The 24,525-nt window shown below is 46.8% G+C and overlaps 1 protein-coding gene across 2 annotated transcripts; it reads right to left on the bottom strand.

Moving 5' to 3' along the window:
* Window positions 1-4,084: 4,084 nt before the first annotated feature.
* LOC119169530 (solute carrier organic anion transporter family member 4A1) lies at window positions 4,085-24,166 on the bottom strand. 2 transcript variants are annotated; one of them, XM_075877137.1, is made up of 14 exons: window positions 24,060-24,166; window positions 22,905-23,279; window positions 22,523-22,786; window positions 21,215-21,508; window positions 19,211-19,559; window positions 18,516-18,615; window positions 18,104-18,225; window positions 16,894-17,037; window positions 15,997-16,086; window positions 13,902-14,094; window positions 13,006-13,168; window positions 9,676-9,929; window positions 8,103-8,167; window positions 4,085-6,659 (listed from the first exon to the last, which is right to left on the bottom strand). In XM_075877137.1, exons 2-14 carry the CDS (start codon window positions 23,097-23,099, stop codon window positions 6,418-6,420), a joined length of 2,475 nt encoding a protein of 824 aa, XP_075733252.1. In that variant the 5' UTR covers window positions 23,100-23,279; window positions 24,060-24,166; the 3' UTR covers window positions 4,085-6,417. The 2 variants fall into 2 exon arrangements, with proteins under 2 accessions (XP_075733252.1, XP_075733255.1); XM_075877140.1 differs by having other exon boundaries at window positions 23,986-24,137.
* Window positions 24,167-24,525: the final 359 nt, after the last annotated feature.

Here is a 24,525-nt window from a genome sequence, read left to right as displayed (position 1 = left end):
CTTCTGCGGCAGTGGCCGCTGGACACGCGACAGCCTCGACCCATTTCGTGTGGTAGTCGGTAATCACGACGATGTAGCGGTTCCCTGCTTTGGATTTAGTGAAAGGCCCAATGAAGTCCATGCCCACCTGCTGAAAAGGTCGACCTGCAGGTGGGATCGGTTGGAGGAAACCGACCGGCCTCCCCAGTGGTTGCTTTCATGTCTGGCAGTCGGGGCAGGAGAGAACGTACTTGCTTACGTACGAGAACATCTTCGGCCAGAAATATCGGCAACGAACTTTCTCCCATGTGCGCTTGACACCTAAGTGGCCTGCAGTGGTGGCGTCATGGCAGTACCTTAATATCTCAGATCTCAAGCACTTGGGGACAACGAGCGCCGCACGATCCTCCTGAAACCCTTTCGCCCTTCGATACAGTACACCGTCGATCAAACGAAAGCTCCGTGCCGTTCTTTTAGTTTTCCTGACAACGGGCGCATCCGGGTGCTCGAGGTGCTGCATAATATCTTTCATCCATGGGTCTGCCCTCTGCTTTTTTCCAACATCCACCTGATCCAGAACCAGCAACGGTAAGGGGTTTTCTTCGCTTACAGGCGCGGGATCATGAGGAAGGCGGGAAAGCGTGTCGGCATTTCCATTCTTGAGGCCAGGGCGGTGTCGCAACGTTATGTCGAATTCCTGAAGCAACAGAGACCATTGCATAAGACGGCCGTTCGGATTCCTTACTTTCATTAGCCAAGCCAGGCTGGCTTGGTCAGTCACGACCATGAACTTAGCACCAAAGACGTATGGCCGAAACTGTCCGCAGGCGTACACAACGGCGAGGCATTCTTTCTCAGTTGTACTGTAGTTCAGCTCAGCTTTGTTAAGATGGCGGCTGGCATAGGCGACGACTCTCTCTTGAGTTCCAATTTTCTGTACAAGTACGGCGCCAATGCCGTAATCAGTGTGCACCTCTATTGGCTTTCCCGGCTCAAACTGACGCAGAATTGGGGCTGTGATCAGCTTTTCTTTGAGGGATTGCATGGCCACTTCGCATGCCGCATCCCAGACGAAAGGAACATCCTTTTTGGTTAAGTTGGTCAGAGGTCGAGAAATGCGAGAGAAATCTTTGATGAATCGCCGATAGTAGTTACAGATTCCGAGAAAGCTCTGTACACCTTTCTTGTTTCGTGGCTTGGGTAATTCTTCGATCGCTGCTACTTTGTCTGGGTCCGGCCGGATGCTTTCACCTGTGAGAATGTGTCCAAGATATTTGATCTCCTGGCGGGCGAAGCTGCATTTCTCGGACTTCAGTCGCAAGTTTGCCGCGTCCAAAGCCGAAAACACACTTTCCAAATCTTGCAAATGAGTTGCCATAGTCTTCAAAAAAATAACGATGTCGTCCAAGTAGGCCAAACAAACTCTCCAGAGAAGACCACTGAGGACTTTGTTAATCATTCCCTGGAATGTGGCAGGGGCGTTGCACAGGCCGAAAGAGACAACATTGAATTCGTACAGGCCGGGTCCACAGGCAAATGCGGTCTTTTGCTTATCTTCCTCCTTAATGCACACTTGCCAGTAGCCTGATGTTAGATCAAGTGTGGTGAAGTATTTTGACCTCTGTAGCACGTCGAGAATGTCATCAATGCGTGGCAGTGGGTGCACATCTTTTTTAGTGACCTCATTGACTCTGCGGAAATCGACGCAGAAACGCCAAGTCCCATTTGGCTTCTTCACGAGGACGACAGGTGATGACCAAGGACTATGAGACTCTCTAATTATCCCATCGCGCAGCATTTCTTCTACTTGTTGCTCAATCTGTTGTCTTTCAAAAGGGGAATGACGATATGGGTGCTGATGAATTGGTCGAGAATCACCTGTGTCGATCACATGTTCAGCGACATGAGTCTGCCGGATAGGGTTGTCACTGCTCGTAAATAGATGGCGGTATTTCTCAATGAGCGACAGATGGCGGTATTTCTCAATGCTCAGATGGCTGTAGGTGATCCCCAGTCTCTATGTCAAACTCTTGAGGCACTTGATCGTTCTCGGGGGCCGTTATTGCCAGCTGTGCGTCATGAATAGATGAAGCCCATCCAAGCTTTGTTCCGCTGAGCAGGTTTACTGGCGACATGGTAGGATTAGCTATGCGAATGAGGCCTCTCCCATGCACGATCCCCGTTATTGTGCGTGCAACCTGAAGTCCGTTTCTGAGCGTGCTGTTCAGTTCGACGAGGTGAATTCCGTCTCTTGCGACCTTTACTTCAATATCGACTTCTGTGCGAGGTTCAATGCGAATTCGCTCGTGGCACCGCACTGTAAGTACATCATTATGTTCGGGGGCACTTGAGCCCATACGTAGCCGGAAAATTTCACCATTTAGCTGCAGCTTTTTTTTTTCGGAAAAATCAATGAGAAGCCGGGCTGCTCGACAAAAAGGAAGACCACCGAGTAGCTCGTACGGGCAATCCTTGACCACTAAAAACGTCTCGTGAACTTTGGTGGTGCCAAATTCAAGTTTTATTTCAGCTTCACTATTGGGGGTGAGCAAGCCTCCGCCAATTCCTCGGATGAATATGTCTTTTCTCGATTTAAATGAAGCACATATTTTGTTAGCTAATTCTTCTGAGATGACATTTACGGCCGAGCCGGTGTCAATTACAAGTTTTGTTTCTGTACCGTTGGCTCTTGTGGGGACTGTGAGAAGCTGACCTTCCGACAATGTGCCGATGGGGCGGCCGGGCTGGCTCCCTAGGCCCGGCCGTTCTCGTTTCCCGAAGGATTAGGCTGTACATTCTGATTGCCTTGGAGCTCCGCCTGATCGTTCCTGCCATCTCGGAACCGCTGCCAGCACTGTTGTGCTATGTGACCTATGCGGCGGCAAATCTGGCATCGGGGACGCCCGTCGTTGGCACGGGAAGTTCTCTGAGGCCAAGGCATTGGGGGGCGACGCACCTCGTGTTCGATGCTTTTTAGCCGGTCAGACAGAACGGCGATCGAGTCCGCAATCGCTTTTAGGTCTCTTTCGCTGTCAGCAGCCTCCCGTGGGCAACGCAATTCGACCGCGGCGCAAGTGGCGACATACGTAGGAGGAGGGTGCCCTGTCGCTGCGGTGGGTGCGAACCCTACGGGATGCGCAATGTTTTGCGTCCACGACTGCGATCCGGTGGAATACTGGATGCCAATCGGTTGTAGCCCCGACACGCGGCTCATCAAAGCTGCCAGATTTATGCGTTGCAAAATTTGGAGGAATGCAGTGCAGCTCTCCGGGTTTGCGATTATCATTTTCTCCAGAACATCCGGACGTAAACCGCGTATAAGGTGCCGCAACCGATCATCTTCCGTCATAGACGGGTTCACTCTTGCACAAAGCTGCACGACGTCATAGTAGTACTGCTCGGGGGTTTCGGACGGCAATTGAGTGCGGTTTTGTAGCCGCAATAGGCGATCTCGACTGAGTGGCGACTCGTAAAGGACGTTTTTAGTAGCGTCGCCCATTCTTCCCATGTATTAGGAGCACCGGTTAGAATTTGAGAATAGTGCCACTTTTTCGCATCTCCGTCTAAAGCCAGATATAGAAATTTCACCTTCGTGGCTTGGTCCCAATTATTAAGCGACGCTACATGTTCGTAGCAAAGTAGCCACTCGGAAATAGATTCCTCCGGCGCGCCTCTAAAGACTGGTGGTCCGACGAATAGTTTAGCTTGGGGGGTAGACATAGCAGAGAAGAAGGTATGGGGTTCCGTCATAGTAGAACAGTCAGAGGTAGGTTCCTGGTATTCGCTGTTGACTCGAGGCATAATTTCAGAGCGGGACTATCGTTACCCAGCACCTCCACCACTTTGTTGCGAAACGTCGGGGTTGTTCAAAGTTAGGCGCATCGGACGACCAGGGAGACGAATAAGTGTGGGTGAAACTCCGCGGAGGCAATCGATGGGAAGTCAACACGATGATTTCGGAGAGCACTCATTGGGGGTTTATTTGGCTAACCCAACTTCAATTTACAAAACGCACTAGGTCACAAAAAAAACATAGAAAATGGTGGCATACCCCTCGGCCTGCATGGCGCTGGTCTCCGGTGGTGAGATCCGCTGTTTACCTCGACTCCGCTCCCTTTTCAAATTCAAACATCCTCTTTTTAACCCTTGGTCGAACAAACAGTCTTCACAAAAACCAATCGCATGTTGGGATTCACATCATCACAACCAATCACAGAAACACTTTCATAAAAGGCACTACATTTGTAAAAACCTCCTTACCAAATGAAACACGCAAAGGGATAGGTTCTCCGCACGGGACACTCTCTCCCATGCCAGGCCGTGCTGCCCAACATTACTCGTGCTGCCTCCCTCGGCCGACTTCAGTCGGCGGCCGTTCTCACGCTCGAGCCCCGTCAGTTCTTTCGTTAATTGTTGCTTCCTAGAAGCGTCCTTAAGAGCGATGGGTACACCATTGGGCTCCGTGCGCTTACTGCAGGTGTACATGCGACAGCAAGGCGCCCCGACATCATAACAGCGGGGGAGAATAGGGTCGTTTACCTGCCGCCACTATGTCTCGGTCAGGTTAAGTGGTCGCGTCCCCATGTCATTCTCAATGACACGCGTGCCTGCCAACAATGGCTTAAACTCAGACGGTGGCGCCGGACCTGCCTCTTGCTAGACGTTTTTCCGAGTAAGCTTTCCCCTTCTAATCCCGAACGGGGGCGACCTTGACTGCTCCGTTTGTAAGCCGTAAAAGAACAAGGTTTTCCGCAAAACCTTGCTCTCGCGACAATACAATGAAGCTAAGTTTGAAAACAATAACGTTTATAGATGACAACTTGACGTAGAGTGGATATGCCGCACAGAAACAATAGTTCACATTGCCTTCTACGACGCCTTTTTGTTCATTGTCTGCAAGAGCTGATATGAACACGACGATGAAACACCTGACCGACGCCCCTAAATTTAGGTGAAGCACCGTTACATCTTCTTCTGGGAGCGAAATCATCCAAACTGGCCAACGAGGTGGAACTCACTTACCTTTCTTTTTACGTCTGTGACGCGTTTTCTTCTTATGTATCATGCTAATTCAAGCCAAGTTCATGGAGCCGAGTATATGTCATGCGAGTTGACCTTTTTTGCTGCAAGTCAGATCTCTAGTCAGGTAAAGCCAATGGCAAACTTTTTTTTTTATGCAAGTCACGTCTGTAGTAAGGTGTGCCTTCATATGTTAGCGCCTTGTTAAGCAAACGCATCGATAGCTTGACGCTACCAGCCATACTCCCGTTTCCATTGCGCAATCGTCACACGACGAATCTTAATTACGCGAGGAGGGGGGTTCATAATACCGTAACAACGTCACTGTTGATGAAACGACCGTTTCGTCTACATACACGCACCCTATATATACATGCACCCAAACCACCTTTCAAGCACTTAGATACCTTTGAAAACAAGGTGCAAAAATAGACATTCACAAGAACTAGGGACACGTGACGGACGACCAAACTGGACGTGTCTCTCGTTCTTGCAAACGCATGGCTTTCAGCTCCAATGTTCCCAGAAGCTTTACACCATCTCAATGCTTTTAAAAAATTTGTTTTTTGAAAGCCGACATGTTGATGGAGAGTTCATGAAAGGTAAAATAAGTGGCCTTGATTTTCACTGTGAATATCTGGAATTGCGTTGTTGATCATGATCGCGCTGCGACGTGCTGATGTGCTAGCTCGGCAGGCTTGCTTATGCGCTAGTGTGTTCACCCGAAAAAAGATGACATCGGGCTCTGATCCTAAAACAGTTGTAGTTTTTTTTTTCAACATAACAGCTTTCTTTCCTATCCGTATAGATTTTATCGAATATTAATGGGATGTATTCTCTTCAAGAAACTACATTCTCCTCGTTAGCTCATTGGAAAAACTACCATCGATAGAGGGGATGAAGTTAGGCAGTCTTTCCTTAGGTGTGTTTCTGGAGCAAGCTCCAGAAAGAAGCCCAGAAGCAGAACTGTGGAAATTGTTTTTGCAGAACCGAGTTCTTCTCGAAGACAATTTCGCGCGCGACATTGTACGAAGCTACTCGCCACACTTCACACCAAAAATAAATTGCGTATTTGGGCAGTATTTCTGCCTCTCGACTGTAATCTTCCCCTCCTGCCCTAGCTTTCCTCGCGTCATCACCGAGTTTCAGCACACTTCAGTCACCAACTCCCCAATACTTCCCAAATACTCAACTTTTTCACGGTTGACCGGGTTTAGCGCCCCATCACCCATAACGCTTCATCGAAAACGCTGCTGCCACGTCCGGGCTTCACTCACGTGATCAGTTGATCATCATAACCACTAGATTACAGTGGTGGGTGTCGTCAAGGTTTCAAGAACTAATAAACGAGATAAAAATATTTGTTTGTTGCCGCAACGTTCTTAAAGCCCCGTCGGGCGCGCTGATCACGCGCGAGAGTCAGTCGGGCAAGGCGGCTACGGACACGGGCGGCGGCGGCGCCTCGTGGAGGAAGTAGAGCGCCAGTCCGAAGCAGAGGAACGAGGCCATCTTCAGCGCCAGGATGAGGAAGTAGACGTTGCGGTTGAGCAGCATGTTGTCGTAGATGGCGCATGCGCCCTGCGACGAACCACACGGCTCCTCCCACAGCACGCAGCTTGCGTCGATGGTGTGCCCGAATGCGGCGCCCGCGGGTATTAACCCTGAAACGGTTGTACAGACAATAGAAAAAATCAGCGACATAGTAAAGACCTATTCCACGTTTGTGTAAACAGTGGTAGGCGCTGTCGACATACTAAGGCGCTTGTAGTGACGTCCCCGTGCGCAGGCTCCACACAGTCCCAAAGCTCGTTACCACCATCTATGATCACGTGACAACTGGCACAGAAGCTCCAACGCTGCCTCCGAGCACAGCGCGTACACGCGGTAGGCTCCCCGACATGCTGTGCTGCCTGTTGTGACGTGATCATATAGAGGGCGGGGGCTACCTTTGCGTTGGCCGGAGAATACGCACCAAGACGTCGCTACAAGCGCCTCAGTATGTCGACGGCGCCTACCACTGTTAACTCAGACGTGGAGTAGGTCTATGGGTGCAGTATCATCGTCAGCCTGGCTGCGTCCACTGCCGGGCAATAACATCTCGCATGTTTCACCAGTCGATCCGGTCCTGTGGTAAATTGTTGCAGCCACGTTATTGACGCAAGCTTCTTAAACTCATCTGTCCACCTAACGTTCTGCCCCACCCTCGCGCTTTTGCCTTCTCTTGGAATCAGGTCTGTTACTCTTAATGGCTAACGGTTATCTTGGCCACGTTCTACACAAGCGGCTCTTATCCATTTGTTGTCCTTGATTGTAATTACAATGTCCATAACACCTGTTTGCCCCCTGACCCCTTTTGCTTTCTTTATGTCTCTTGAGGTTACACCAATCAATGTCCCTTCGGTGGCTCGCTGCGTCGTCCTCAACTTTATTCATTTTACTTTAACTGTGTTCGTAAGCATCCAGCTTTCTGCTCCATTTACTGGTAAAATTCCGCTATTTTATTCGTTTCTCTTGAGGGACAGTTGTAAACTGCCATTCGTGGTTTAAGAATGCTTGTCGAATTTACTCCACCTCATTTTTAATTTTGCAGTTAGCTCAACATCGTTGTCTCATGGGGAAAATGGAACAGTTACAAATTAGGAATGATCTGCGCCACGACATGACAATAATTGAGAATTATTGTAGCATTGCTTGGGTGCTTAGGTTTAGCCTCTCTTTCTTGAACACTGCCGGTGGTACAAACAAACCGGTGGTACAAACAAACAAAAAAAAGCGTTTTTCAAAGAAAAGCGGACTTCCACAAAGTCGTAGCCGCGCTATTAAAGCACGGAGGCATGTATAGACTCTGTTTGCCGACGCCTTTTTATTACAGCTTCACTAAGCACCTCGGCGCTATCAAACCCGTCACTCAGCTGACAGCGAGATTTCTATCCAAGGACTATGTAACACCCCTTGGTCAGCCATCTGCGGCGTGCATTTATGTATAAAAATTGCAGTTACTATAGGAATAGAGAAGTTTTATCTGGATGTTCTAGCGTTATTGGTACACTATTTTTGCCATCTAGACGGCTGCTATCGTGCGGATATATATACTTCTCCCTCACCGAACGCCCGCACAATGATCCATTGAATTCCGAGGCCAACGGACTTGTATTTCTCAGGAATGCACCTGCGTTGAAAACACGCCATCGGAGCAATCGTTTCAATGCTGCAGGACCACAGCTAATGATCACGTGTTTCGTATTCACAGCTTTTGAATAACCGAAGAGACAAAACACCCATTTGTTATATTGTCGATATGAAGCTGACTTCGCAGATACGGTCCCGGGAGTATTGGTACCGAAATACCAACGACTTATGGCATCAGGGATATTTATCCCAGGATTCCATGCATGGACACGTGGTCTCACACATAGAGTTTCTTAATATACACTAGAGAGAACTCTGGCGCTACTGTCTATGGGATCTGCAACGCACGGCGGTTCAGCGAGCATGGGAATTATGGGTAGTACACACATTTGTCCAATCTTCGTACTTCTGGCCTGCTTTTGGCTCCGTGTGTGTTCATGTGGCTTGGAGCTGTTTTCTCACCAAACAAAAATGAGCAAATGTCCAGCGGCTGCGCTTCACGACCTTATTTTTTTTACTTACTTTTCCAAATCGGGTCACGAAGTTCGAAAGGGTTCAATCTTTCATTCAAAACAAAACCGAAACAGCAATAAACGAAGCTGAAAGTACGATTCGCCGCTCGCAAGTACGAAGAATGGGTAAATGTGTGTACTACCCGTAATCCCCATGGTCGCTGAATGATCGCAGCGACTGAGTCCCCTCTAGTTAATTATAGGAAACTCTATATTCTCGAGGATATTGATCCCAAGATACCAGGTTCCCACGGAAGCATGGTACTACGGACATCGATCCTAGAATCCCACGGGCACATGGTCACAGTGATATTGGTCCCAATATCCCATGGACACATGGTATGAGCGATGTTTCTCCCAGTATATCAGGGCCACTTGGTCACAGGGTAGGCATCTGATTTGGATTAAGTTTCCTCGAAAGCGAAATTGTGCGTTCTCCTTTCACATCAGGGATTTATGCATTGTGTGTGCAGTGTTCACAGTCTTCGAGCAGTCTGGCCTATTTACTCTCACGCTAAAGTCCACTAGCTTACCAACAATCTAGGTCGTATAGGCAGCGCTGCATGTCAAAATACATAAAACTAATGACAGTTTAGCTAGATTGATAGGACAACTGCCCCAGAAAGACGTGTGGTTGCGTATTATATTTCCGGGGCAGAAGTAACATCCAACAGCCACGCTGCCTAAACTAAATACCCAAAAATCCAGGCACAATATAACAACCATTACATGAAAACACGGGCCTGGATTTACAAAAAAAAAAGTGTTGCGCCAAATATTTTCGTAAGCGAATATGTCAGCCAAACACGACGCGAGAAATACGCTTAACGAAGTCGGCTGACACAATTGACAAGTGTCGTGTATTCAGCTCACAGCATACAGACTGTCCTCTCTATTCAATAATCGTGATAAACCAATAGCAATGACAACAGCAACCATGTGCTTCATCAGTGTCCATATTGATTGCCGACAAAAAGGGTTCGGTTGACATGCAAATGCTTCGTGAATCTTACGATGATGGCGAAACGCGCTATACCTGAGAATGGCCGCGACGGCAGGCGTGCTCAGGAAGAAAGTGGCGAACACGATGGCGGCCAGGATGGGTATGAAGACGTTGACCAGGCCACACGGGTTGGGACACTTGTTCCGCACAGCGTCGATGGAGACCGTGGTGCCCGGCACTGTGCCGAACGGGCCTGCATTGCTCCCGTGGCCACTGGCTGCGTCGCCCCCTCGTGCCAGGGAAGGCGCCGAGGCCGTCTGGTTCACGCACAGGCACTGCGAGTACGCCTGCGGGGGCGAACGCAGTTGTAACTCTCGTTGCTACACCTTCCATACCACTCTTGGCCCCCTTCCACACCACCGATGCGAGTTTCACATGTGGTGTTTAACATCCCAAATGTATGTGGTTTTTAACATCCCAAAATCACTATATGATTATGAGAGACGCCGTAGTGGAGTGCTCCGGAAATTTTGACCACCTGGGGTCACCGATGCGAGTTGTCCGAAAAAGTGATAAAAAATAAAGTATACATGTGAAGGGAATAGAATTGGACCAGTTAATTCATAAGGTTGTATGTCATAAAGTGGACAATAACATTTGTCATAGAATAACGTTAGATAATTAGTAGACGGTAGTGTAAGCAGCAATTAAAGGATAAACAGTTCGCTGAAATTGTGCGAAATTGATTGTTGTAGTTGCGGTGAAATATCAAGTCGAAAGCCTTAAATGCCGCGTCAAACGAGAAAAGTGACCGTCGGCGTCAACGCGAATCATGCAAAAAGTCACGTGATTAGAAAAAGCACGGTTTGGGGATGTCATCACAAGCAATCATAGCGGGGTCAAAGCTGTGCCGGTCCCGGAAGCCATGTGATACCAGTTAATGTGTACAAAGCCTTCCGGGTTATGACACAGATTAATCCATCGATTGATAAAGAAATACTGGGAGATCCTTGAATTTCGTCTTCAGGAGCTGAACTCGATAGCGATATCCTATCCCCAGTTCAAACTTGAAACACTTAGTTTAATGCATGGCCTTACTCGAGAAGTTTACACTGTATATTACTACAATGTAATCAGTATAGATGAAAGTGACTCGTGTGAGCGAAGCTTTCGCACTGCTGCATTCTATGTAATGGTAAGCATGCTTTAATAATGAGTAATTATTCGCGCGAAGTACACCTCCGAACTTGCTGTGAACCACGTAGTTTTAAATGAATACGCGCAGTGACGTGTATTTTGTACGCGCAGTGACGTGTAATTTTGTAATAGGCAGCCGGCTTTAAACCACGATGTCATTATAGTAATCACGTGTTCTGGCGCCCAAAAGCAATGTACGCTTGCGCCACACTGCGATATTACATGTATTGTGATGCCTGTATACAGGACGCATGTGTTTGTAAAGCATGGAAGTTATTTTCAGTGCAATTCCAAGCAGAGGAAGCTATTCTGTTCTATTTCCAAACAGATGCTTGGCTGTCGAGGTGGTGGAACGGCTACTTGCAATGCAAACGACCTGGTTTCAATCCTCACTCTGACCCGGATTTTTTTAAATTATTTATTTTATTTGCATTTACCTCAATTTTCCATCACAGACAAGATAATTTTTTGCTCCCGTCCAACAACGCCGACGCCGACACTGACACTAGAATTTCTTCAAAATGAGCTCTTTAACGCTGTAGCCTTCAAAACAAGATATGGCTAACAGTCAATCAGAAGTTTGCCGATATATATAGCCAATGCATGCACCACACTCAGACCTTTAACTCGATCATTAAGGTTGCTTTGATTTTTTTCCTATCCTATATTTTGTATTTCTGGGTATTGCAAGTTATCGGCTAGCCTTGATCGGTTAGAAAATTTTCGTCCATGGTGAGAGCCGTGTAATATCATTGCTACTTCACGATGCTCTTGTTCTGCGATTACTTGTTCGTTTGTGGTACAGTGGACAAAATTCTTTAGCTGTATAAGCTCGTTACCGTATTTACTTGAATGCAACACGAGTTTATTCCATATTTTCGCTCACGTTGCCACAATATATCAAATTTCCATGTTTTTTTCTTCCTGTTCGAAATGACATGTCACCCCTCGCGTGGAAATCGGGGTTGCACCGTAGTTGTGCAAATATGGTATTTTCATGAAGCACACTTCCTCTCGAAATAAGCTTTCACTTGAGCGGTTATTCCCGAATTTAAATAAACAAGGTCACCGTAACCTTTCCCAAGCGTCATGAAGTCAATGGTTAGCGTATACATTTTCGATTATGTAAACTGTATCGCGTTATTGCGAAGTTTTCAATTGATCATTTTTCTAAAATACCTCACAGCGGAAATTCCAACTCGCGCTCTTCGTAAAAGCGTACCAGCCGTCAGAGAATCACCATTTTGCATTTCATGCATTCAAATATTGCATTTAAATAAGCACGAGTGCCACACACTCATGCATATTATGCATTTTAAACACCATGGAGTTTTCAACTACATCAAGAGTATAGCATTGCAGCTGAATTCTTCTACCTATTATAATTGCAATGAACTTCTTATTCACAAGGTTCTTGCAGCCGCAAAAGCATAATGCTTTCAGAGGTGTTTGTCCACGTATTGTTTATATAAATTGAGAACCGAGCATTTAGTATGCTCAACTTGGAAATTAAAACTGAGAGACTACCCAATTATAAACCGTAGGCTGTGTTTTCCCACATCTTTTTTTTTTCTATGCCTGGTTTTTGGTGCCAGCACCAGCCTCCTCGCATTACATCGCTCTCACGAGCATTTCAGGCATTGTGACAGACTGTCATTTGGCTGACATCCTAACTAAAGGTTGCCATAAAAATTTCGAATCGACAGAGGTTGACTTGGGACATGGTGGCATAAGGTTACGAACAGTTGTCAGCATAGGTGATGTGGTAGAATACTTGAAAACAGGTATCCAGGAGATGTATATGTCAAACAGGATTAAGGACGTATGACAACGGCACTTGTGCCTTTGTCAAGGTTATGATGAGGGCACCCCATCCCAGCCTAACGCAATATTGATGAATGCAGTACCTTGTAACGCCAACCTAAGTAAAAAAATTGGATATAACTAATTATTGGTTGTAATGAGGTCAATGCAGATGTATACACTGTCCTGTAGATGTAGCATAAGTTCCTAGCAAATTTTCTTACATAACTCGGCCAGTTTCGAGTCGTATGTGAATTCGTTATATATATATATATATATATATATATATATATATATATATATATATATATATATATATATATATATATATATATATATATATATATATATATATATATATATATATATATATATATATATATATATATATATATATATATATGAAACAACGCCACCACCCACCCTGCTGTTCGCTGTGGCGTACTCGCGCAGGCAACCGGCAAAGCACGGCGAGTAGTAGGTGTAGCCGTCGCGACCGCAGATGGGATTGAAGCGTGTCGTGGTGCAGCTGCAGCGGCTGTTGCACGACTCCCTCAGAGAGACGTTCACGCTCGCCACACCTGCACTGTGGGGATCAAAAAAGCTGAACATCGTTCATAGCTTGAACCCCCTAAACAACGCAGTCAAATGTGTTATATGAAGTAAGACTAAAAGTTAACTCATTTAGCATTCAAAGTGGCGTAACCCCACAGAACTCTGGCGAAAGGAAAATGTGGCCGCTGGAGCCCACAAAGCAGCCTACGTGTGGTCTGTCAAGTGAACCGAGTATAGCGAGTACACACACGTACAAATGTATGAGCCGCAAGCTAATCCCAGTCAAGATAGGGTGCGGGTGGTCGCACCCGGCCGCGCAAAGCGCGCGGTTCCTGGACGAGCCCCCCCCCCCCCCCCCCCCTGTCCGCATACCCACTTTTATAGTGCGGCACTACTTTAGAAGTCCGCGGCATTGCCTTCTCAAATGTGGATGCGAACAAGCCTGCACCAATGGGCGCGCACTCCTGACTGACGTCATGAGCCGGATGACGCAGTGACACCACCTTTAGAGAAGATTGTTAAGTACATTCAGTACATAAGCAGGATTTTTTTTTTAGTCGCAAAGACATTCGGCTGCTGCAGTTCAGCAACCTGGGCGGGGCTTCTTCAGACTAACTTATATCCGAGTACATAACCTGCGTAGGTGATGTGCACTTTATACGAAACCTCAGGGCAACGGAAAAACTGCACATGGCGTTTGTTTCCACATAACTGCTATCGCAATAAAATGTCAGCATATATATAATGAGATAGTCTGCGCTTACACTCCGACTTCGTATTGGAGGTTCCGGTAGGGAATGTTGTCGCAATGGAATAGCAGCACCGAGACCAGAACAATGGGCACGAGGAGCACGAGCACGCAAAGGCGCACGATGCCCGCGGCGCCCAGCTGGAAGCGAGAAATTACCATGCCTCCTAACATGACTCCCACCATGGCCGTCGGTATGGTCACGGAGCCTGCGCACGAGACATGGACGCATTCGAGGAGTGCGTTGGCATTATTGAAAAAGGAAATTTTACTGATAATGAAATCGTAGTAAGAAGCAAAGAATGAATGCAATTTGTACGATTGTCCATCACAGTTAACCCCTTTGCTCTGTAATCATCCATGGCTCCTGAAAATGAAGTTCTATTTCTCTCCACACGGCTCCTGAAATTTAGTTCATTTGGCTCAATGACGGATCATGTGAAGTATCGGTACTAGCTTTCAATACATGCTTTACTTGTGGAATCTACAGTGATTTCTTGGTGGGACAACTGGCAAGGCTGCAAAACACGTGCAGTTTCGTCATTGGCGAAAAAAAAAATTGCGCGAAGACGCAGCTCAGTGCGCGAGAGACGATAAAGCAAGACAGATGTGATCAGGAGACGTGCCTTGCAGTCATCTCTTTTACCCTTTTCCCGTCAGTACCATAATGTACCATCTTCTGTTTTAATGTACCGAAAGCGATGTTTTAAAAAAAATGTTTTCTGCTGGGCCACCTTCAATTTTAAGGCATTCTGTGAAATATCTACAAGTTGTTTTAGTTACGGAAGAAATTTGCATCCGCTTCGTCATAATTTCTAGGATCGAAGCATAACGATTCACACTCTTGAAGCAAGCTCTAATTTGATATCGCATACAGAAAGCTGCATGGTTGACTTGTGGCACACACTTCAAGCAGAAAGCACGCAAGAAATGAGCCTACACAAAACGTGCGCAGACAGGCAACAGTCACAGCTCGACACTTTAAGCCCGCTGCTCAAACAGAAAAAAAGATGCACGAAATCAATGATGATGGTGATGATGATGATGATGATGATGATGATGATGATGAAATGACCTTTGCAGGATAGACCAGTGCACTCCTTGGAGGCGGCGCTTATTACTGAAACGCGAGAGGCGACGGCCTGTAGAGCACGTTCAACGCAGGCTCGTCGCGCCATCTCGCTACTGACGACAAAAACGCGCTTAAGTTACGGAGCTCAGAGGACTATCAAACAGTGCATGGTGTATATAAATGGCTTGCCCTTAGAAGTGTGGCAGCTTGGGCTAGTTGGTATGACATTACGATAGTTATAGCGCGAGAACAGAACGACGACAAAAAGACAAAGAGACAAAAGACAAAGAGACAAGAGACAAAGCGCCCTTCGGGTCCTTTTTGTCTCTTTGTCGTCGTTCTGTTCTCACGCTATAACTATCGTCAGGCTTGCCCTTAAATAGTTAGAAACGGTTCGTTATGTGCCGTGGTGGTTAGCGTCGCGCGCTGAGATGCGCGAGGTCGCTATAGTTGGACTCTCAGCTGCGGAACTTTTCCTTCTTTTTTTTTTTTTTTGCTTTGCAATCTGTTAGTATATATGTTACAACGCTACAATCATGACGGAAATACGTCAGCGGAGCCGTGGTGGGCACCGGCATAAAGTGCGTGTTATTGGATTCAGTGCATTCACTTTTCATAACTCAGTAGCTCTCAATACAGCAGCAACAAATAAAACGTTGCTCAGGTATAAAGTGTGTGCTAGGAGAAAGCGCCAAATTACTCGACTACCCCCCCCCCCTCTTTCTCTCTCTCTCTCTGTCGACATCCGTATATGGTAAACATGTTACAGAGTCTACGTGCATTGTTCTCCTTAACGCTGGCCTTGAACAGGATAGTATATAATGTTGTAAAATGTTATCAAGCTCGCGTTAATTCAGCGCGAATATATCAAAACAAAGCGGCAGCCACTGCATGCAGCAGTGCAGGCACGTATGAGTTCCACCAGAAGAAATCGGATAGGTTCGAGTAATTGCACGTTGGTTGCTCTCGTGGGTTGCACGTTGTTTTAGCTCTCGTGTGACGCTTTACTACAGCCGTAGTTAGCGCTCGGTTTACGTACCCATAATCATTGAAGCCGTGGACGCGGTCATGCTAAACTGCGCTTGTAGCATCTTCACCAGAAATGAAGACAGGCCGCTTGCAACCATCACTGCATATTAGAATGAACATTATACAAATTACTCGCAAAGATGGCAAAACGTAACCACGTGATTATGCAAATTGATTGCTCCTTCGTAAACGTTTTCATGCAACGAGACGTCACATATCAAATATGTTAAACAAGTGAACCCGCGTTTCGTGTGTATCCTATTTCAACGACAAAACATCCCGATTATAAAGAACAGATTTTTGCAACCTTGACATCTTCATTGAAGACGAAAAAAAAAATCACTGCATATATGAAAAATCGACTCTGGCAAATGCCGCCAGATAAAGGAAGGGTTATTAATGGAAAGATTTCTATTCACTCATCTTTAGCACCAAGATACTAGGAAGTCTATACCGGCTTTTCAGTAAGAAAGCTTCACGGTTGATATCAGATTCGAACCCAGGACCAGGAGGATTTTTTTCGTTAACTAAGGAGCGTTGGCAATAAGCCCGTCATCGCAATGTAACTGGAATTCGTCAATTTACTTCTGCTGAAATCGCGCCCGGACTACTGAAATCCTGACTGACTGCTAAAAAATACTGAAATAGTAACTGTTGAAATCCGCCAATTCAGTTTCGCATCAAAAGGCACTCTCGCGTGTTGCATTCAGTGCTCTCTCCTTTGTATGTTACCTATTTCTCCCCCAGCCCCCTTTTTTGGTCTTTTCGTTTCAATAAATTAGATTATTTTCTCTTTTTCGTGTGTGTTCTTCGCAACGCTGCCTTTAACTACAGTATGTTCCAAATATCCCGCACCAAGCTGTTCTGCTATCAAAGCGAGACCTTCTACTGAGCCGTGTATACTTACGCTCCGCGGAACCGGCAAAGCAAACAAGGACGAACGGCTTTATGCTCAACAAAGACAGCACTGTTTCCTGCAGGTTTCCTTGCGATTGGCCCAGGGGCTTCTCTTGGTCGTCAAGCTTCTTTTCTGCCATGACGATAGCGTGATCTGCGAAGAAGTCAGTTCAATCAGAGGCGACTCGAACAGACGAGACGGCAGGCGTATACTACCCAACATGTTATGCATAATGTAAGGATATGCCAGTGAATTCAATGTACGCGTTCGTCCTTAGACTTGACACGAACATGATTCTTTCTTGTTCAGAGAGCTGTGTTGACCGATGGCAATATGCTGTACGAGGGGCTTCTTTCTCATACTCGTGTGTTTAATGAACGGCTATCTAGACACGGCACATCATTCGCATCTTTCATTGTGGCTTGAGTGCTGTGCAGAGGGTTTGATTTCAAAATCGCCGCTGGTGTCGAATTGATTATACTTACAGCTCCGTTTGCGATGAAAACAAGGAGCCGTAACAAAACGAAGATCGACTGTTCCTCTCGAACATTAATACTTGAAGGTGAAATGACCTTATGGTCAGTACAACGGAAGTTCTCTCTACTGCTTTCTAGAAAAAATGCTTCAAAGTTTAATATTATTAAAGTCCGTGAGAATGAAATGTTTTATTTTTAGTCTGGTACGATGAAATGTTATAAAGGTATATTTTGCCTTCGGCAGAAGCTCTTTCTATTCAATATACGCAGGTGCACAGGACTTCTAATTAGTTCGCTTATTTGCAACTTGTCTATGAACTGAAAACCTAGAGGGAGAGAAAGTGATTTATGTATTTGCCGATTCGGAACGGCATTCATTGATCAATAATAGAAATCCTATTCATATAACCACTTCGGCTCCATTTGGCAACAAATTAGGCGTTAAACTTAAAAGGCATGGCTAGTTTTGAGTACTTCTACTTCTGGCGCCTCTTCAAATCTGCCCGACGGCAACCGTGTTCGGTTTAGAAGTGGTAATGATGAGCGAGTACAATTGCATAAAAAAAACTGTACCAACAGGCAACCCTTGGGCGTAGTATGACACCTCTTCAGCCGCCTTTGCAATGAGTCCTCGCACGTTTGATTCAAAGCTCGATTTCCAAACACCAGTTATCTTGCGTCCTATGAGTACCGGTACACACCCCCGACGAATATTTCATTTCACATTTTCTTTTACGGCTCACCTGGTAGCTCCGCCGGCAGGAAACTAACGGGCAAGGCGAGAGCGAAGCACAAGAGCCCTGCGTAGAGAAAGCTCAGCCACCAGGCACCAACCCACGCGGTGCTCTCGCGCGTCAGCCCAAGCCTGCGAGTCATCAATCAATTGTGGCATCCATTACAAGGAAATAATAAACACGGGGACAAGGGAAAAAATGTGCCATCTATAGCAGCTTGACTAAGGTCCGTGCCCCCGTTCCTGTCAGCCAAAAAAGCAACGCACCATGGATATAAGCATCTGAAGTGTTAAGTTTCTGTTAAACATGCCTGCTTCTAATATGTAGCAGAGTAACATTATCAAATGAATATGATCACTAATATTGAAACCTGGTAACAGTCATTCGCAGCTACATACAGATGCTTTCGATAGTTTCTTACAGCGTTGGATTGACGCCTTGGTCGACGTAGTACTTCAAGAAGTGCCCGTTGACGACGAATCCTGTGGCCGGCCCCACAACGGCACTCGCTTGAAAAGCGGCTGCAGAAAACACACACACCCAGCATGAGTGTGGTGATGACAGGAGTGCTAGACGCCAACTTCATTGTATGTTTGACCGCAATTATGGTATGGGTCATGACCCTGGACCCGAAGCTCCAGGGTGCAAACTTGAGCTGAACAACTAAACGTACAGTTTCTTTATAAAACTATCTGGTATGTTCGCAGTCAACGCTGAACGAACCGTATAAATTATACCCTTAGATGATATCATGGTCCTTCAATATTTTTCATGATGATATGTTACACAGGGTCATGCGTGTACGGCTGATGTATATCATGCTGTATACAGCACTTTGATAGCCTTACATGAACCGAGAGTGTTGCTGCAGCCAAATAGTAATTACCAGCGTTACCTCTTATTCAAAGGTCTTCCATTTTCTTCCTGCTGTTGATAATAACATTGATATTAACCCTATATTGAATGAACGTAAATAACAGACGAATACGACAAGTGCGCACCTTACATGTCTTACGTGGTTAATTAACATTTCGGCTTCGCATACGCTGACGTATACCATCACTGAAGCAACACAACAGCTTGCGAAGGACACCGACGGCCCTTTTGGGCGCTTACCGATGTACTTGGAGGACACTGATCGTCGGAAGTTCTCGTCCAAGTAGGCGATGCCCAGCGTGAAGTAGGGTGCCGTGCCGATGCCGTTAATAAAATTGCCGATCCAAAAGAACCACTTGTACTCGCGCAGGTCACCCGCGCCGGGGTCACACTCGGGGACGCTATCGTTGGCCGTGTTGCTCGCCGCCAGCTCGCAGGTGTCGGGCCTCGGCTGGCTGAACGAGTACGGCGGCCCCACGAAGTACGGCAATGCCATGGTGAGCGTCCCGACGCCCATCATGCACGTGCCGAATGCCATCATCATCGGCTTGTTCTTGTCCTTGCCGAAGTGCGTAACCGGTAGGAGCACCTGTAACGGCAAACGAAAGGACCCGAAGCTGTTGCCCCTAGGAGGACACAGAGCTCTCCACTGAAGGAGGGGAGGACAGGTTTCTCCACAGAGCCTCCCTATCTCTTGTAGAGTAAGAAAAGAAGCTCTGCAGTGTATGCAAGAACGAAAAGAAAGTGACGACATGTTCGCGCAACCTCTGGCTACTTTCCCTCGGCTTTCCGGGATCAGATCGGAAGTGCAATGCTATTTTATATGAATGTCTGGTGTCTTAAGTCACTATTATCCTAAAAAAAAGCATGCGTAGCCAAACCCTATAGGCATTAAATGTGACGTGAAGAGTTCGACAGAGTACGGGTAAGGCGCAGAACTGGTGCCCCGCTTTAGATGACTGGTAGAAGTGGCCTTATAGCGTGGGACAGATCAGTGCAACGATGCACCAGACACAAGGACAATATATTTAACGGAGAGAAAGGAGGAGAGGTCGCATGGAGAGCGCGCCTCGGGCCTGCTACTCCACTCCGTAGTAAGGGTAAAAGGGAAAGAGATAAAGGGAAGCGCGAAGTACAATGATTTACTGTACACGTTGTCCTGCTGACCACAAAATTCTATAAAAATCGCTTGTTATAATAAGACATGCTGCCGATAATATGAATTAGGAGTTGCAACGTGTGGCTTATATAGCTTAATTAGCTTCTTCCTTCCTACGCCGTCACCTACGGATAAGAGTCGTTGAAATGAGAAACACGGCAGCCAACAACTGTGCCGACTCTAGCAGATCGCCGTCGTGTCACTACTTACAAGCACTGCATACACTATCTGCGACATCAATGAAGGACAGCACTCGCAAACCTGCAGGTATGCACTAAGCAGGTATATTCAACAGCCTGAAAGAATATCTACAAAAATTAACTGCGCGTCTACAGTGCACTCGATGACATCACGAGAGCGAAGGCCACGATCCTCCGCCACATTCAAACTTTCTTGGCTTAGCCGTCACAGGCCTGCATTTATCACATGCGGACTGGCTAAGCCCAATGAACCAAAATTATAGCGTAAATGAATTTGCTTCAAAATATATGATATTATATCACTGCAAAAGTTTCGCTCCCCACCCTTCCCACAATGTGTTCCTGCTAGTTCCATCATGGTCAGCGTGGAGTACGCGAGTAGGCCTGTAGCCAAGATATTCTTTCGGGTGGGGGGGGGGGGGGCACTTACTGAAAGTCGAAATTATTTAAAAAAATAACCTTGGTTTTGGTCATTATTACATCCGCATTGAAATTTCGATAAAGGTAGAAAAGTGGCGGCTATATAGACCCACCCTCTGCATATAGGCCTGGCGTGAAGCCATCTTGAGACCCGGACTTCCCGCGTAGCCAGTAGAAGGGAGATGAGGAGTAATTAGAACGCCCAATTCTGGCGCCATTTCAAGTGTATTATATTTAAAGTAGTACACGCGAGCCTGAGACATACGCAGGAACCTGCATAAAGTCGATTACGTTGCCGCCCCCAGGCCACAACCATCTGAAACTCGTGGAAAATGTAGTTGACTACTTCTGCTCTTCAGCGGATGCCGGGAAAACAGTTTACATACAAAGGCTATAGCAGCGTTTAAGCTCGTCTGGCTGATGTGAAACGCGCCAGTGTGTCCGCGTGTGCTTGAGAGCGCGCACCATGAGCGAGGCGACACTGTAGATGCTGCCGATGAGTCCGGATTCCACGCTGCGCAGCTGATAGCGCTTCTCGAGCGTCGCCAGGTTCGAGTTGACGCAGCCATTGGTGATGAGGCCCTGGAGGAAAGCGCAGCAGCAGAAGAACGCAACCACGCAGCCTGGTCGCCGCATGCCGCCCAACAAGCGGCCGCACGCCTGCAGCGGCTCGACGTTCACCGGCGCCGGGGGAGGCACCGACACTGTTGCCGCTGCCTTCTCGTTCGAGGGTGTCACTCGCGATGGGCTTTTGGAGGGCTGCGGTAGTAATATAGCTTGCAAAAGAACACCTCAATGCAATGACCTGTTTCGCACGTCTACGTACAGGTTGACTCAACAGAAAACAAAAAAAAGTGGACATTCAGTTTCTCGAAGATCTTGGTAAGACGATCGAAGGGAAACACTGAAACAAACTTCATTAGGCGAAAGCGTATAGATGCCTCATCAAACGCGGAAATTGACCATCGACGTGAACACGGGTGATGTAGAGAATCTTCATCACGTGATTATGTCACCATATGATGTCTTGATATCACAGGGAACCGAAATTTGCGACGTCAGCGACGCCATCGCGACGTCATGACTATCGAGGCGTTGTCACTTGACCATTGGGGGAGCGATCACGGAGGCAGTGCAAAAGCAGATGGAGTGGAGAACGTTTGCAATACGGAGATACCGGATGCAGTGAAAAACCGCCACGTTAGGTGTCGAAAGTTTTCGGAAGAGCATGTATCTGTCAATCTTGGTTTAATTTTTCTTGTGGTGTATGCAGCTATATACCACCGCGTAGTGTATATACGATAGGTTGAAAACAATATAAACAAGCAATGACTCAGCGCTACGGCGGGAGACAATACACCTGATTATTCACTAGTTTGCTTGCGCACGCTGCCACTAACAAGTGCCGCCGAGCTCTCAATCGGGCTTAAAAACGCCGCCTCCCAACATCTCATTCTAGCCAATACTATATAAGAAGCAACCGGCCACCAATACTCAATTAAAAATGACCACTCCACATTAGATCTAGGCGCATTTACATGCAACGAGATCCTTCACAGCTTCTTCAACAACTTCACAATGTCCCATTTGATAAGGCTGTGCGAGACAACGAATACACAAGTGAGGAGGAGAATGCAAGGCACGCGCTTCTGGTTCCTTGTATATTCGTTGTCTATACGGCTGCCTTGCCATAATTACGAACCCATATGCCAACTTGTCTACGTCTGAATTATCGTGAAACGCATGTCTTGCATAATGCTTGCGTGTACTTACCGGCAAGGCGGTGCTCTCCAGTTTCGATGTACCATCCGCGCCGCCGGCGTCATGCAGCAACAGTTCCTCGTGCTGCCTATCCTTGGACTTGCGGCGGCGGTGGCGCGATCGACTCGGCGAGCTTTGTTTCTTTGCGTAGCTGGAAAGGCTCTTTTCCTCCTGCCCTGACTGTGGCTTCTTCAGCAAATCTTCGGCGGCCGAAGATGGCGACCGACTTCCGTCCCCAGTGGCAGATGCCGCCTTCGGGTCCTTCCAAAGGGCCATCTGTTGTCGCACAAGGCACAAGACAAGTTGCTCGTATCACATCCTTGCAGAACAGTTCCATCAACAGATTACAGATTCTTCTAAACGAAGATCATCTCCACGGATTTAAAACACTCACCATCCTAGGTTGACGCAGTGCGTGAAAGAGGACTATTTGAAGATGGCGGCGAAGGGACAAAGCTGCTGCTTGCGCTTGTTCGCAGTCGCGTGGAACACCGTCGATTCCAGGAGATCGCGAGCCACAGCTCGTGCTATCATCTTCGTGACGATGTTGATGGCCGAACTTCCCCACCAGGCGCGATCGCTCAGACATGACCAGCGATCTTGCACGACTCCTTCGGTGTGAGGAGAAAATAATCTTCTGAATGGGCTTCCTGATGCGCGGGTATACTAACAAAACTGGCAGACCTCTCTATTACATGTTGACCCATGCCTGAAGCCTCTTGCCGAATCTGTTGCTGCGTGAGTGAATACGCGAACGGCTTTTCTGAATCTGGAAGACACAGAACGTTGTTGTCGATGTGGAAAAAGAATTAGTCCAAGTGTTGACGTGATAGAGGAAAATTATGCAGCTTTTGTTTCAGTTTTACAGATCGTTACTTCAAGCATCCTGTCACATGGCACTTGGCCTATCCCCCTTTGTGGGTGTGTGCCATCCATACAAGCTCATCATCATCACTATCAGAAGTGGTTATTATTTCCTTTAGGTCTACTACTCTGAGATGCAGCCACTGGGATCGCCATTCAGGAATTAATCAGTCACCGTAAAAGAATGTATATCTAAATTATGCCTGCTTTGAATGTTTCATTACCAGTGAATCATGCTTTAAATAAATATTTCAATTACGAATGATACCATACAAAACACATTAAATAAACTCACCCGCTACACGACCAGTCCCATGAGTTTGACATGCGCATGTTCAGTGTTTGTTCAACAATAGCAACAATCTACCATCCGTAACGTTATTCTGCTTATAAACATACTGGCGTTCTTCCTTTTCTTTTTTCTGTCCTGCTGGTAGTGTTTCTAAATATCCATTCACACTAACCACCGGCTTTTTGGTTTATACTTCGTAGCTCGTTACTTATACGCACTAGTTCAAACAAGAAAACGCGGGCATGAATTGCTGAGTATCGCGCACTGAGTCTAGCGTATGCCAGTCTTATCGTTACCATTCGACAAGATTTGTCCTAACCAGAGAATCAGAAGAGCCCCGAGGACATGGAAGCATTCCTAAAATGGTGTTTTGTAGCTCCTTCGCACACACACCATTATAAAGGTTCCGCAGAGATGGCCAAGCGTAGCACATTCATCACCGTTTCGCAACTGTGAAGAGTCGAACGCAAACAGTAGCGACACTGAGCGCTATTTCTGGGACGCTTCCGAGTGCAGCTTGTATAGAGCGAAGGGAACGTGGCAGAACTAGATTAATTGCACAGATGCGCGGACCAGTTGTGCGCTCGTTCTAAATTGAAGAACAACAAGATTGGCTCAACATTAACTGCGGGTGTTCTTTTCACTCATCGGTCGTGACAGTCGCCCGCGCAGTGCATGCAGCAGACAATATATATGTAAAACCAGCGAGTATACTTGGTTCGTAGTTGGTGTAGCGCAGCTGCCATTTGACGACTGGCGCGTCATGCGTACTCAATTTCTTTTCTTTTAAGTAAGAAAGAGAAGGATGAATAGTCAGCTCGAGACCACACAGCACGGTCTCACACTGTTCTTTCCCAAG

The sequence above is a fragment of the Rhipicephalus microplus genome, chromosome 2, assembly GCF_043290135.1.
Source record: "Rhipicephalus microplus isolate Deutch F79 chromosome 2, USDA_Rmic, whole genome shotgun sequence".
Taxonomy (NCBI): Eukaryota; Metazoa; Arthropoda; class Arachnida; order Ixodida; family Ixodidae; genus Rhipicephalus; species Rhipicephalus microplus.
The sequence above is the reverse complement of the archived record's forward strand: the minus strand, read 5'-3'. Positions and strand labels throughout refer to the sequence as shown.

Coding starts and splice junctions, on each gene's coding strand:
- LOC119169530 (XM_075877137.1), bottom strand. CDS start 23,099: ATGTCTGAGCGATCGCGCCTGGTGGGGAAGTTCGGCCATCAACATCGT. Junction 18,226..18,515: donor CAAGGCGTCAATCCAACGCT/GTAAGAAACTAT, acceptor GATGACTCGCAG/GCTTGGGCTGACGCGCGAGA. Junction 13,169..13,901: donor CTCCAATACGAAGTCGGAGT/GTAAGCGCAGAC, acceptor TGATCCCCACAG/TGCAGGTGTGGCGAGCGTGA.